Here is a 15,935-nt window from a genome sequence, read left to right as displayed (position 1 = left end):
GCCCTTATGGGCAAAATCATGTTACACTCTGAACCGACATCTCAAGACCTTAGGAGTGAGGTTAAAAATATACTATGTCTCTTTAAAAATGTGTCCCAAGGCAGATTTTCAAGTCCTAGAAACATCCATTGCTCACACAGAAGGAGCGCGTTCATTCTTTCCATTATTCCAGAGCAGGGTTCCTCAACCTCGGCATGGATCGTCTTTTGGACCAGATAATTCTTTGTTGTGGGAGGCTGTCCTGAGCACTGTAGGATGTTTAGCAGCATCACTGGCCTTTAGTAGCCCTGCCTCCCTCTTCCACTGTGAATGAAAATCAAAAATATCTCCAGGTATCGCCCAATGTCCCTTGGGTTGAGACTCCCAGTTGAAAACCACTATCCTAGAGCAATACTTCCCTTCTGAACCTCAATCTCTATTCACCTGTAGATAATTTAAAACCAGGAATCCTGGTGCCAGTGAGGTCCAGGGTTAGCAAACAAGAAAACTGAAAAAATAAACTACCAACAAGGTATATGAGTTTCCAAACAGATGAGCTAAATAGACATGGTTTCCAATTCTAGACACTTTGACAAAGTTCTAGTTTAAGCCCACATTTTGAACCTACCCCAAGTTAGTTTTTACGGAAGAATAAAGATACGAATTTAAGAATATCAGCTTGATTTTCTTTTAATTTTTCAATTACACTTGACTTTCAGTATCATTTAGTTGTGGGTATATAGCATAATAGTTGGACGTTTATGTAACTTACAAAGGGATCCCCCCCAACAAGTCTTGCACCCACCTGACACCATATATGATTATTACAATATTATGGACTATATTCCCTAAGCTGTACTTTACATCCCCCTGAATCCTGCCTACTTCCAACTAAGTAAGTTTAGAAATTGGTCCTTTCCCATGTGAGCCTGCAGATGAGACCCCCTACCTGGTCAACACCTCTATTGTAGCCTCAGGAGAGACCCTGAGGCAAAGCATCTTCAAACGAAGCTGTGCCCAGATTCCTGACCACAGAAACAATGAGATAATAAATGGGTTTTAAGCCAAAAACAAAAAAATAAAAAAATAAGGAGAAGAAGAAAAATGTCAGCTTCCGTGACTAACTAGAACCTTGCTTGTGTTTCTCTCCCTGTCTCCTGAAGTCTCACTGTGAGTGTAAGGAACATTACCACAATTTTGTACCTGGAGTCGGGTGCAGTGTGACCGATATCTGCGAAACTAATAACCCCTGTCACAGGAATGCAAACTGCACCACCATCGCACCAGGCCAAGCCAAGTAAGTCTTTGCCATGCCACCACCATCTTTCCAAGTGGTTCAAGAGGTGGCCAGTCAATGCTGCAAGTTCTTGAAGGGCAGGAAATATGTCTTATGCAGCCTTGCATCTACCCCCAACCCCACATAGCACAATGCAAGGAGCATAGTAGGTACTCAATGAATCTTTGTGTAATCGATGAATCATTCAATAATTGTTTCCTTTGTAATGGCCATTAGAACCGTCAGAGATACTGATCTGGCTTGCTAACATGGTATTAAGTGGCCAGAGCATGGGAGAAGGAAACCACTGTCACTGGGAAAACAAAGGACGGTTACGATTGCAAGTTTGCCCTCTAATGTGTATGCCTGTTTCCTCATCTGTGAAATATTGCTTGTTAGTGGTGCAAAACAAGACCAGGGAAAGTGAATAAACACTACTGGTGTTTCCTGGACTCCAGGTTTCAAAAGAAAGGGGTTTGCTGTGAATAAAAATATTTGTGAAAATTCCTGAGGCAGAGGCAGTTCGTGTGATGGGGAGGACGTGGTATTTGGAATTTAAAGACCTGGGTTTGAGTCTGTGCCCTAGTATCTATCAGCCGCATGACCTTGGGAAAGAAACACCATCTTTCTGGCCTGTTTCTCCATGTGCAAAATAAGCACAGTGATGTCTACTTCATAAGGTTACGTGAGAGAATGGTCTGGAAACTGCTGTGCAGCTGTATTGTTATTTGTGGGTGAACTGAGACTAGAACCCAAGTCTTTTGATTCCCAGACTGAGGCTTTTATCTTGGTGCCACTTTCAGTTCTCATTGTCATTGGCACCTATGAAGGCTCTATATGGTCATTATGAGCTCAAAACCATTAAGACATTGAACCGTGTAATTATAAAACAAGTTCCTGCCATTCCAGAGCCCCCTTCTATCTTCTTTGGAGTTCATTCCTTTTATAGTTGGGTCTTGAAGGTGTGGATTTGCCCAGATCAGTTTTGTGGTCATCATGTTCTCTCTGGGCAAATAAGCACATCCGTACTCACTGTGGGTAGAATAGAAAGCGCTTGGGTGTCAGAACGTCTGGGTTCAAATCCCAGCTCTGCCACTTAAACTTTAACCTCTGAACTGAAGTTTCCTCTGTCATAAAAGGGGGAGAAGCAGGGTTGTGGTGAGGATTGCATGAGATTATATTCATCCATCTCTGAGCGGGAACTGGCACATGGAAATCGCTCCATACATGTGAGTGCACATACAAACACACCATGGCCATGAGAATAGGGACATATGCACTCAACACACGTAATACACAGGCACGTCTTCTCCTGAAACACAGATGCTGGTAATATTAACAACCAAACAAGCCAGCTTACACCATTTCCACCATCCTCTGAGAAAGCTTGAGTAGAATAAACACTTTCTTTCCTTTGTGTTTGAGAAGGTGAAGTTGAAAAATGAAACTGGAACATCAGAATAGTTGCAGGTTGCCTTAAAACTTGTGGTTAGGATGTCACTGGGCCTAACAATGGATTTAGGGATATGTGTGTCACTCACAAACCTCCCTGATCCCCCCACTACCCCACCAGAATTGACTGTCTTCAGCTGAAAAGAGGCCTAGGTGAAAGCTAAGTTACATTGATAAAATACGGGGCCATCAATAAGTTAGGTAATTTAGTTCACCCAGGAGAGTTGATTATAAGATAAAGATTTATTTTGTTTATTCCTCCTTAACATGGCAATCAGTTTACGGAGAATGTTCAAAATCACAGTGTTAGACACAGAAGACCACCCAATAAAGAAAAATGGGTTCAACTATGGGCTCTACCCTTCACCACTGGGGTGACCTTGGGCAAATCACGTAATTTTTCTGAACTACAGTTCCCTCACCTAAGTCAGGCCTGACACCGAAAATATCTCCCTAAGGAGCGCTGACACTTTAAACTCTAAGTTCCCTTTTGATTATTACTAAGGAGAACGAATAGCTTCATGTCTGGTACAACTGTGAGTGTTTACTTTGACTAGGTAGAGGTGGGATGTCAGGGGTGAGAGGGGGAAAGAAGCATTTCTCTCTTCTTGGATTCAGTTCAACTGTAAAGGCTGGAGGTGACTGAGAAGGCATATTGGAAAAGTGTGGTTTCCATTCCGACTACAAGTGGACAATAAACGACACTGAAGTCTAGAGCCTCTTAGAACACTAGTGACACTGATGCCATTCCATGTTTGTCTGAGACTTGTACAGGCTCGGGGTCCTTGCTGTGAATAATCTCCCTGGAGTCCTGTCCAAGGTGCAGAGGTGAGAGCATGGGTTTTCCCAGATAGATTAGGTTTGAATCCCCGCGTGGCCACTCCCACGTGTGTTTCCAGCAGTACAACCTTTAGACCTGGGTGACAGGGGACCCAGATGGGATGCATTTCAGAGGGCCCCATCTGGCCCTCTGCTGGCCATACCAGGGCAAGGAGTCTGAAGGACAAGCGGGCTGTGCTATCCCAGAGCCTGAGCCCCCCTTACAGACCACACCCGGGTACCCAGAACCCCATAATTCTACACCCAACAGGCTCCAAAACACTTCCAGGACATACACAGGGTCTTCCTGGGATCATTCTCCCCAAGGTATGGCCAAGAGTGGCTGTTCTCAGAGGGTGTGGAGGAGCCACCATTATCTCCATCACTCTCATGAACACACCCTTGGCTCTAGCTCTACTGAACTCCTTCTTGGTCTTCTAATGCCGAGATGTGCCCCTGCTTAGACATCCTTCCCTCCCCACCTCCTCTGAGTCAGACTAACGCACTGATCCTTCAGTGTTTAGCTCCAGTATCTCTACCTCTAGGATGTCACCCCTGTCCCTACCCCCCATCCCCGTCTACTCAGATGTCCCCCCACCCCCAGGCATCCAAGGCACGCTGGAATGCTTCTATTTATCACCCTGAACTGTGATGAGTGCGTAATACAGTGGGGATAAGCACAGGTACTGCCACGTACAGGCTGTGTGATCTTGAATGAGGTACTTCGTCTCTGTGTGCCTCAGTTTCCTCATCTAAAATGGGGCTAATAACAGCACTCACCTCATCGGAATGTTGTGTTAAATAAGACACCACAGGAAGGCCCCTGGAAGAATGACTGGCATAGGGACGATCCCCCTGCAATAAGAGATGCCAGCTCTTATTATCAGTACTGAGCTCAATTCCTGATGACAATGGAAGGTCCTTGGGGGCCCATGTCTTATTCAACTTATTGGAACAACTCCTGTCCCCCTTTGCCACAATGAAATGAGAGTTTGGAGGAACAAATGAATCAATGAAGGAATGAAGTGAACAAGGGAAGAAATGAAGGAAGCGACTGTTTGTTGTCAGTGCTATCCTGGGCACTGCAGTATGTTTAGTACATCTCTGACCTCTGCCCCCTAGACGCCACTAGTACCTTCATCCCAGCTGTGACAACCTCAGTGTGTCCAGATATTGCCAAATGTCCCCTGGGGGGGCAAACTTGCCCCTGATTGAGAGCGACTGCTCTATAAAAACCCTGAAGACTCAATCAGTAAATCTGTCTGGCTGGGAAACTATGTATCCTTCTGGGATTATCTTAAATGTTACTTTCTCTTAGAACCTGTTCCATATTTCCCCAGGCAGAATTAGTCACTTCCTCTTCCATGCCCCACAGCATCCTATGCCATCTTCTCTTGTGGCACTTTGTATGGAACTTAAGTTATCTGTGTACGAACTTGTCCTGCTGTGTTCCAGCCTCTCCTCGTGACTGTTGCCGTCGTCACCACTGTCTCCACCATCATCTCCATTGTTGTCATCGTCACCATCATCATATTCCAAGTACTGAGCTTTTTCTATGTGTCTGTCACTGGGCCAGCTGTTTTAATTGCATTATCTCTTCTATTGACAGCTTTAAATGTATTATTAAACTTACTTCATAGGTAAGGAAATTTGCCTGTGATATTGCTATACATTATATGTTGTCAGGTCCATCTCTAGCATGTGAGATGCTAAAAGGGCAAGGTGTCTGTTATTATCATCTTTATAAGCCTCTTAATTCAAGGTTCCTAGAATTAAGTAGGTACTTAGAAAATAATCAGTTCCATAGTTAGGCACTGTCCCAGGTGCTGAGATATAGTCAGGAATCGGTGGGGAATCCAGGTTCTACAAGAGCTTCCTATGTAGCAGAAAGAACACCTTAAAAGGTCATTTTGGTGGAAAGGGTTGTGATGGAGGTATCACCAGAATGTTCCTGGCATGGAAGAGTCAGGGGGTCAGGAAGGCTGCCTAGAACAGGTCACACCTGAGCGATCATTGAGGCTGGGAGAGCAGATGGTCTGAGAAGGGACTTACGGTCTACAGAAAGAATTTAGTATCGCTGGAATTTGCAGTGCATGGCAGGAAAGAAACATAAGCAGGATCCCACTCCGAGGGCCTTATATGCCATGCGAAGCACTTATACCTTATCCTATAGGTGAACCGACTCCTGGAGAGTTTTAAGCGCAGAGGTGCCAGACTTCCCATTTGGAGAGACCACATTGGGGTTTGCATAAAGGATTGATTTGAAGGGAAGAAAACTAAGGGCAGAAAGACCAGTTAGGAAATCATTGCAATAATCCAAGCAAGGGGTGATAAGACTCTGAAACGTTTGTGCAGCAAACTTGTTGAAAATACATCTATTTGCCATGGAACCATATTTCATAGCACAAGTGGACAAACGCATGCATAATTGTTCTTTGGAATCTAAGCATGAGTTATATCTGTGGTGTGGTATGACCACAGCATCCCTGAATCTCTCTTCTCTGAGACGTTCTGCCCTACCTTACATTTGGGTCCTCACTTACCTCCAGGATCCTGGTGAATGTCACCTTCCTACGCACATTACCAAGTTCAGCCAGCTGTCAATTAACCTTGGCTGGGTAGCAGTGGTGTGCTAGAGCCAAAGCTTGCTGATTGTTCAGTTGTCAGAAAATTTGCAAGCTGGTTGGCATCATGTTGGTCGTGTGACATTGGCCAGGGTTGGAGTATGAACCATGGAAATTGGCAAATGCTGAAAATCGGGGCTCCCCACCCCACCCAGAGAGCTGGTTGTTCAACATTTGCCAGCACACCACTGCTAATACAGCTTTAACTGCGTCTTTAACTCTCTTTATCTTTTATGAAATTAAACTCTAGTATAAATTCTGTGACTTTCATCGTTTATATATTTATTGTAACTCATTGACTACTTATTGTACAACTGTTACTTAAGTGCCTATTATGGACCATGCCCTGTGCTAGATCCTGGGGTTTTAACAGGGAATAAATAAACAGCGCTTATCCTCACGCTTTCCTCAAATTAGATAGGGAAGCAGAAATAAATCAAATAACCACACAGCTGAAAAATCACAGCTGCCACTGGTGGTACAGAGAGGAGCTACACAGTACCAGGAGAGTCCCCAATTAGGGGGAGGCAATCTATAGTGGGGGAGTGGGAAGGGGATGGACAATCGAGGACGATTTCCCTAAGGAAGGGACAATTGAGCAGAGATCTCAGCTAAGAAGGAAGGGGAGGGGAAGAGTCTTCTAAGCAGATCAATCGCTCTGAGTGGTTACTTAAGGCTGGTTTCAGTAGCTTATTCAGACTCTGGTTCTGCAGTGAGGCCCTAGAACCTGCATGTATATATAGTAAGCTCTCCAAGTGCTTCTTGGTCACACTTTGAAACATACTTAGACAAGGAGTATACAAATATATCTAGTGTTTACAGATGTGCATCATGTATTAGATACCCATTTCCTGTGGGCCGACTGTATGTCAGGCACTGCACCAGGCGTACTCACTCGTGTTTGTGCCTCTCCTCTCCCGGCCTTGTTCCTGGCCTACCCTGGGTATCGTTTTCCCCGTCTTTTGCCGATGAGGGAGTTGGACTGTAGGGTCTCATTGCTCAATGGCTCTAAGACCCTGAGATTATGTTTTCACCCTCTTTATAGATGCACTTGCCAGAAAGGTTATGTGGGTGATGGCTCAACATGTTATGGAAACATCATGGAGCGACTCGGAGAATTAAACACTGAACCTGGAGGAAAATGGCAAGGAAGGCTGACCTCTTTCATCTCACTCCTGGGTACGTAGCTACAGGGGCAGATTTCCACGTAAAAGGCAGCCCTCTTTCAGGAAAGGGCATCTGCAAGACATAATCATTCAAAATTTGGTGGGCAGGCTAGGCAAGTCTTGTCTGGTGGGATCTGCCCTTCTAGGGAAGAGTGATGCAGGTGGGAGGGAAAGCACAGGCAGCTGTTTCCAAGGAGACAAGCAGGACTTAGTGCCAAGAGATCCAGCAATGCAACAATTAGGAGGCAGAGAGCTGAGGACAGGGTCCTGGGGCCACCAGAGAGGAGCTGGTCTGCAACAACACTGAGATGGGGCAGCTACTAAGTGACTATGGAGACCACCCTCTTTCCCTTGCCCTGTGGGTCTTCCAGGTTTGAAACGAGGTTGGCAGGTAATACTGGAAATAGAGAATGACTAACCCCTCGAGGCAATATCTATGTTCCTCAATGGAGGAGCTGTTTGAATTCGGGGAATAGTCTTGGCTGTGTGTGACCATTTCACATGTTGTTGGATGTTTAGCTTCATTGACCCCCCCAACCACTAATTGTCTATAGTGACACATTCCCCACCAGCCCTCCAGCAAGGGTGACAGCCCAAAGCACCCGCCTGCATTTCCAAATGCCCTCTAAATGTCATTACCCCACATTCCCTTAAAAATGAAATATCAAAGCTGATAGCAGCATTAGGCAAGACTTTCAATAAAACACAAGTTTGGCCAATCAACAGAAACCAAAACACAACTTGACCAATCAGCAGAAGCCTTCAAATATCAGGATTTGGAATTTCCCGGTCACTAAAAATGATTTCCCAGAAAAAGCACAGATAAAGAGGTAAATATCGTCCATGGGTCAATGCTGTGTTCTCAGCATAAAGCGTAACGGACATCCTGCATAAATGTCCTGCTCTTTCCGAGGCATCCATGCCAGCGTTACTGGCATGCCTTGGGACTCGGGGGCAATCTGCCAGGCTTCTCACAGCCTGAGAACTCTGAGAACTCTTAGAATGTCATCAAATGAGAGCAGACAGGGTGACAGAGTATCCTTTGCAGACTGGGTCCTGGAACATTTTCCTGGACTAAGTCCAGTCAACCTCTCACCTGCCCCGTTTATGAAGCACTGGTACATATGCCCTCCTGTGTGAGAGCACAGAGCCCATTCTTGCGTCCCAGCTCCCCAGGGCCATGGAAACAGGACCAGCTGCATAACTTGCAGGGCCCCGTGCAAAATGAAAAGTCAGGGTCCTTTGGTAAAAAATAATTAAGCATCTTAAGATGGCAATAGCAGAGCATTAAACAAAGCATGGGGGCCTTTTGAGCTGGCTCTGGATGGAACAAGGGCTGGCAACATTTCAGAGAGTCAGGCCCAGGGTCAGGGACTTACTGGGTGGGTTTGTCTGAGGGTGTTGTCACATGACCCTCACAGAACCTCTCATCCCTGGGTATCCTTGAAGCCAAGACGGCGGCTGCAGGGAAAAAACACACGGTTATGAGGAAGTTTGGGGCCTTGGCATCATGCTGCTTATACTCTTAGGCAGCTTCCCAGTTTACGGAGGGCCTGCACATGCCAGTTAGAGCAGTGATGCTCTTGAGTCAAGGGCCTAAGTGGACCCCAGGGACCATTGCCTAATTTCACTCCTCATGGGCCACTGACCCATTTGTGTTTTCTTTTTGTGTGAATTTCGACTTCCAAGACAAAGCCTATGCCTGGCCGCTAAGTAAACTGGGACCATTCACTGTGCTGTTGCCAACTGACCAGGGACTGAAAGGATTCAATGTAAGTATGTAAAATAAATCTACGGAGGGGCTAATGCAAAAAAAAAAAAAAAAAAAAAAAAAAAAAATTAAAAAAAAAAAACACCTTAGTAGGCAGTACCTTCTTTTACCTAAAGTGGGAAACGCTGATTAAAATGAAACTTACTGATGAGAATGATAAACGTTGGATACATTTCTTTGAGTGAAATAGTACATCCTGACAGAAAGTACGCAAATTATAAGTGCACGACTCAATGAATTGTCACAAAGTGAATGTACTGTGTATCCAGCAAGCCCATTGCCAGCTTTCTTTAAGATCCCCCCTGGATCCCCCTTCCCATCATTACCTCTCAAGGCTGATTTAATCACTAAGGGTTCTTAAATAAGATTTGCATAATGCAAAATGGCTCACTTCCTACAGGAAGAATTAAACTAATGCATTCCCTAGGTGGTTTGTTTCTTTAACGTTATCATACATGGTGACAGTAATAGGGGAAAGTAGAGGACAATTGTAGTCTTCAACGTGATTAGCTGGTGTCTGAGGTAATGTTATCCAGTGGGAATGAACCTCAGTGCCTGGTGCAGGTGTAGCATCATGTTGGTATCAACGAAAACTCAGATTTGATTTCACGTCGGTAATGGACATACTGATTTGTGTAAAATTGGTTTATCTTAATCCAGTATATTTTGTGATGATAATTTTTGTTGCATTGAATGAAAACCCAGTAAGTTCCAGACTCCCGCACCCTAATATACTACCACCATTCATCTACCTGAGATGAATCCATCATCGTCTTCAGAGGTGCCCTCACGTCTCGGCTCTTGGGGAGAACTAGTAAATATTGAATGCCTCTGGGCTAGGCACTTGGCATGTGGTCTCTTCTTTAATATCCAGATTGAATTCACACAAACATAATAAAAAATGTATCTGTGGGTGGATTGTTGGCAATACACTGACACCATGTAGATTTGGTCCGATGGATTTCAGAAATCTTAATTTTACTGTTCAAAAGCTCCATGGAGCCACTCTAACTTCATATCTCATTTCCATCTGCTTCCTGGGCTCTAGGTCATTCCTTGGTGCCTGCCACCCTCCTTGCTCCTCTTGGCCCCAGTGCTGGGCTCTCCCCGCTATGTCCAATTCCACACCTCAGCACCTTCCCATGGTTTGAGAGTATCCTCTGCATCACCTCCCACTCTCCAGACTTCTAATCGCTTTAAGGCCTGGCCCAGGACAGCTGCACTCAGGGAAAGGCATCTGTATGTGAAAGAGCCCAAACCACAGGGAGGGTTTGGGCACTGCCTTTGATGTCTTTGATACTGAACAAGTGAATGCATGAAATACAAACGTCATGTTCTCCTTCAAACAGTGGAGACTGAAGAAACTGCTCTCCTTTCTTAGGTAAAAGAGCTTTTGATGGATAATGAGGCCGCTCAGTACTTCGTGAAACTCCATATAATTGCTGGGCAGATGACCACAGAAGATATGAATAACACAGACACGTTCTATACCTTGACGGGAAGGTCGGGGAAAATCTTCAGTGGTGATAAGGTAAAGGGATCTCTGATGTTCGCTCTCAGAGCCAGTGCCCACAGGGGGCGCTCTCTTTGGGTTTGCAGGTCGGGAAAGGTTACAAAGAACTTTTCTGATTCTTTGTCTGTCAAAGCACCTCCCCACACTGGAAGAAGCAGAAAGCAATACCAGAACGGGTCAGGTAGGAGAAGAGTGTGCACTGTTACGGAGAGAGGAGTTTTATAGTGTTTGATTTCTGAATTAGTTTGCCAGACAATCATCATGCAACTGCCAGCAGCAAAGAGAAACTTTGCAGCAGCCTGTTTCCTGGAAGTATCAGCACAAAGCCAGATCAGCGTTCTTCTCACAAAAGGAAATGGATGGTGTTTGTTTTAGACTGTTGGAGTTTATCCATCCTTTACAGCATAACATTCCATCTCTCCCAAGGTCATTAGTTCTGTTTTTTTTTTGTTGTTGTTGTTGTTGTTGTTTTTAAATAGAACTATCGTCTTCCCCTTTCACAAATAGCTCTTTCTGTGACTCTACTGAGCTGGCGTACATGTGATTGAGTGACGGAATGTGTGTGTGTGGGTTATGGTCTATATGGTTGCACTTCACCAAATGTCAATAGTTGATAGATTTTTTATTGAGCACTTACTCTATGCAAGGTACTAGGGTAAGTCTTTACTTATGTTATATAAGATTCACAACAACCCTGTGAAGGAGGTTTTGTCAGAGCCAGGATTCAAATGCAAGCCTTCCTGACTCCAAAACCTGAATTCTTAACCAGTGTATTGTATTGTGTGTGTGAGGATGGATGGATGGATGGATGGATGGATGGATGGATGGATGGATGGATGGATGGCTTTCTTTCTCACAAGGATATGCATGCATTCATTCATCCATTCATTTAATAAACAGTTACTAAATCTGTAACTTATAGGAGTCACATGGGAAGAAGAAGGAATTCGCTTCAGTTATTCATTCAACAAATATTTTTTTATTGTGTGCCTTCTTTGTACAAGACACTAAAATAGATGATGAATTTATAGTAGATTGAATAGTTTTGCCCTTTTGGAGCTTGTAGTCTATTGTGAGACATTTATAATGCCTTATTAACATTTAGCATGTAACAGTCATCAGTAATGTTACACACTGTCTCAAATGATCTTAATGAAAACCCTGTGAAGTCAGCCAAACAGATACCATCATCCCCATTTTAGGTGAAGTGACTTATCCAAGATCACACAGCCAATTAATGGAAAAACCAAGGACTCAAGATTTCTGACTTCTAGTCCAGTGCTCACTCCTTTGAGGACACCACATTAATTTTATTTTATTTTTCCTTGATGTTTTAGGACAATCAACCTAAGCTTAAACTCAATGGAAGCAAAAAGAAGGTCAAAATTATACAGGGGAACATAATTGCTTCCAACGGGCTCCTGCACGTCCTCGACCGAGCCATGGCCAAGATGGCGCCCACATTTGAGAGCAACACTGAGGTGAGATATTTCAGGTGAAAGTGGTGGCAGCCCCAATCATCTTCCTTTGTTCCCTGGAGAGTTATATCCAAGAAGAAAATGCATGCCAGCAATATGTACTTGTGCTTTATTTGTACTAGGACCCCAACTATGGGGGCGATAGGGTCATTTGTCTGTTTTCAACAGAATTCTGGATACCTCTTCAGAGAGGCATGCGGTAGGTGTAGGAAAGATCTTGATTTTGTGACGTCTTTTATAGCCACATCTGACAATTCAGTCCAGTGACCAGTGAAAATTTATCCCTCATGCTTTATGGAGGAGCGCAGTCTCACTTCAGTAAAATTTGTTCCCTCTGACCTATTTGATGGTAGTTAAAGTCCACTTCACGATGTGCAGTTCTCAATTACTGTTTTGACAACAATAAGAAATATTTGTATAATGTTGACCAGGTCTCTTTATATCTATCCACATTTACAGCTAAACTCTCTCATCAGTTTTTTTTAATGTTAGGGTATCTATTTCCTAAACCACCTTATTTTTTTACTGATTTTTAAACAAAATGTTTCTTTTCAGCAAACGATAATGACAATGCTACGACCAAGATACACCAAGTTCAGGTCTTTGTTAGAGGTATGTCCTTTTCATGAGTTTCTGAGAACTGTTTTATGCCCAGTCCTTTGTAAAATTAGCAAGGGTATCGATTATAAATATTTGTGTGAGGAATTACTCAAATATTTGTCTGAGATAGGTTACAAATATAAAATTTCATTTCTCAAATGCAGAAAACCAATGTGGGACATGCCTTAGATGAGGATGGAGTTGGTGGATCATACACCATTTTTGTTCCAAGTGATGAAGCACTGAATAACATGAAGGATGGCATTCTCGATTACCTTCTTTCTCCAGAGGTATTATAACCTACATACTCTGACAACACCATTGTCAGCATCACTGCTTCAGTCTGTGTCTATACAGGCTTTTTCTAAACTAGATATGGCAAATAAGTAGCACATTTACCACCACCTACCTTCCCACTACCAAGGCAGACATCATTAATCAATCAGAGTACTCTGGAACTAAGCCTGGTATCCCAGTGGCTTAAATCTCCCCGGTAGAGTTCCAAGTATCTGTGACCAGCCAATCAGACAGGGAACAGAAAATAAAATCTGTTTTCAAACCCAGATCTAAATGGCTGGTTTGATTTGCCTTGGCTTCTCTAATATTTCTCAGTAATACAATCAATGTTTTAAGCTCTCTACAATTCTAAAACTATCTAGAAAATGAAGTCTAAACTAGGCTATTCCAGGCCAGGAATAGGTGAAATTTAAAAAGAATGTTATTTTTACATACTCCAGCTTTTCCTTTCTGTTGCTTTCATCTCTCTCCACAATGACCCTCTGCTTATGTACCATGAGCCTTCAATTTTCTCACATTCTCCTCTAGAAAGGATACTTTGTTTTACTCCTTCACATTAAAGTGTAAATGACTGAAACCATTTACAGTGTTTCCTCTTCCAGAAATAACAGTCTTAAAGTAAAGAGGAGGATGGCTAATTATGGAATTATGTTCATTAGAACATCAAATGGTAGAAGTCCACAGGCTTTCTTCCAGTGTCCTGAAATCATGCTGCCATCTTGGCAACAGGGCAAACCTACCTATGACCTCACTTAAATCAGTGCTGATTATACAGAATGGTTGGGGGGAATCCAAATGTTTTTGGGGTAATGATTCCCAAATTATAATATGCTTAGGAATCACCTATGGAGCTTGTTAAGTAGGCATATTCTTGAACCTTACCCTAAGCTTTCTGACTTAATGACACTAGAATGAGACCCAGATATGGACATTTTTGGTAAGCAACAACTTTATAACTCAGCTAACCCAGGCTATACTGTTTTTGGAACCCTGGAACTTGTTGCCTGTATGGTTTAGAGGTTCACATGGATATATCCCTTCCTAGAATACTTTCAGGTATCTACAAAGATATCTTGCTTTCAGAAAACTTTGGATTAAAACATTATGCATCGAGGAGATAAATCAGAAGGTAATCTCTACTGACTCTGGGTGATGAACACACAATGGGATTTATAGATGATGTAATACAGAATTGTACACCTGAAATCTATGTAATTTTACTAACAATTGTCACCCCAATAAACAAAATAAAATAAAATAAAAAGAAGGTAATCTCTTACACTGCAAACAGATGTTCAACACATTAAAGGATTTGCTACAGGTTTCGATTTAAAATGCTATATCTTTACCAGTGTCTTAAAAATGGGATGTTCATATATAGAGAGATGATGTATTGCAGAATTGTACACCTGAAATCTATGTAACTTGACTAACAATTGTCATCCCAATAACTTTAATTTTTTAAAAAATAGGAAGAAAAAAATAGGATGCTTTTTTAAAAATATGATTCATGCTCAAATTTTCTAAACCCTAGCTATTGCAGGAAAACTGTTAGGCCTCTCTTTAGAATTCACACTTATACCTAATAGTAAGTAAAGCTAAACAAGTAATGTTGCTCCCCTGGGAAATTATTAAGATCCTGAGATTACACGTCTTCTCTGAGTGCGTGAGCTTCTAATTTGATACAGATTTTAAAAATAATAATAATAAAGGAGTTCTCAGATACCTAATCAGGTACACTTAGAATTACACTTAGAATTAAAACAAAACCTTTTTAACTAGAACAGAAAAAATTCAACCTCCCTGCTTTTCTGTCAAGCACCTTTACTCAGAAAGCTCTTCTCTTTCTCCTCCCTCTAACTCCTTCCAGTGGTGGCTGGAGCTGGCCCTCTCAGGCTCTTGAGAGCAGATTGCGTGTATCTCATTCAGTGAGATCACATTGGCAGCTTGAAGTCAGCCTGTGGTGACTTAGACCATATGAATTGGCCAACGCTATAAATCAGGGCTTTTCTTCATCCCATAGAAGTGATTTACCAGCACACCCCTGCTCCTGACTCTCAATCTCCTTTCTCTCAAAGGCAATGTTTTTCTTCCTGCAAAGAATATAAAACTTCAAGTCTCTGTCCTGAGTCAAAAACGATCTTTCCACTTCAATTTCTACGTGAGGAACAGAACAATCATTTCTGCCTCCTTTCCAGGTCCAGAGCCTGGGTGGGTTAAAATTTCTCAATCAATGAAGCTCCTTCTCTTTCCATCCATCTCACTCGCATCCTTCAGCTTTATCTTCAGGGAAGAACCTCAGCTGGAGACAGTCAAGTTCCCATCAACTATACCAATGAAATGGAAAATAAACTGATTTCATTAGAGGAATGGTTTCTAATTTGGATTTGGGAATGCCACGTTTCCTTGCCAGTGTATCTTTCTATTTCTCCCTGAAGCAAAATTTCAGTCCTAAAACCATCCCATCCCCTCACAAACCACAGGTACGGATTATAAGCCTCAGTTTAGAACTCCTCACTGACCTGGACAGAAATAAAAGCAAAGGGAGCAAGAGACTGACCCTTGCCAATTCATAAGTGCCTGGAAAGTAAAAATGGGACAAAGGGAGGTGAATTTACAGAGTTCAAGGTCATATTCACAATGTGATAGAAAACTCTCTCTTTCTGCCTCTGGCACCAAAAGATTGGTGGGGTTTGTTGTTGCTGTTGTTATTACCTAAAACAGCTGGGAGGAAGTGAGTGTCCTCATAAGGAAAAGAATACACTACACCAAAAGTCTCTTCCACAGTAGCCCCTGGAAGCATATCCTGTCGATTTAAACTGCACTGGACTGAATTCTAACTGAACGCGGGCCCCCAGCCAGATAAGGCAGCAGGCACACACACACAGAGGCTGGTGTGATGCTGACCCGTGCCTTTGTCCCTTTCATTCTCCCGTTTCTTGTAAAAACGATCCAACACT

The 15,935-nt window shown here is 43.0% G+C and overlaps 1 protein-coding gene across 2 annotated transcripts in view; it reads left to right on the top strand.

Moving 5' to 3' along the window:
- STAB2 (stabilin 2) overlaps positions 1 to 15,935 on the top strand; it is a 132,258-nt gene that overhangs the window by 25,836 nt on the left and 90,487 nt on the right. For both annotated transcript variants that reach the window (XM_074326224.2, XM_088797188.1), the window contains exons 9-15: positions 1,143 to 1,276; positions 7,196 to 7,329; positions 9,006 to 9,088; positions 10,469 to 10,618; positions 11,938 to 12,081; positions 12,634 to 12,690; positions 12,843 to 12,968. In XM_074326224.2, the coding sequence (XP_074182325.2) occupies positions 1,143 to 1,276; positions 7,196 to 7,329; positions 9,006 to 9,088; positions 10,469 to 10,618; positions 11,938 to 12,081; positions 12,634 to 12,690; positions 12,843 to 12,968 (828 nt within the window). The remainder of the gene's footprint in view (positions 1 to 1,142; positions 1,277 to 7,195; positions 7,330 to 9,005; positions 9,089 to 10,468; positions 10,619 to 11,937; positions 12,082 to 12,633; positions 12,691 to 12,842; positions 12,969 to 15,935) is intronic.

The sequence above is a fragment of the Rhinolophus sinicus genome, chromosome 1, assembly GCF_057876585.1.
Source record: "Rhinolophus sinicus isolate RSI-liver-muscle chromosome 1, RSI-T2T, whole genome shotgun sequence".
Lineage (NCBI taxonomy): Eukaryota > Metazoa > Chordata > Mammalia > Chiroptera > Rhinolophidae > Rhinolophus > Rhinolophus sinicus.
This window is presented reverse-complemented; position numbering and strand designations above follow the sequence as displayed.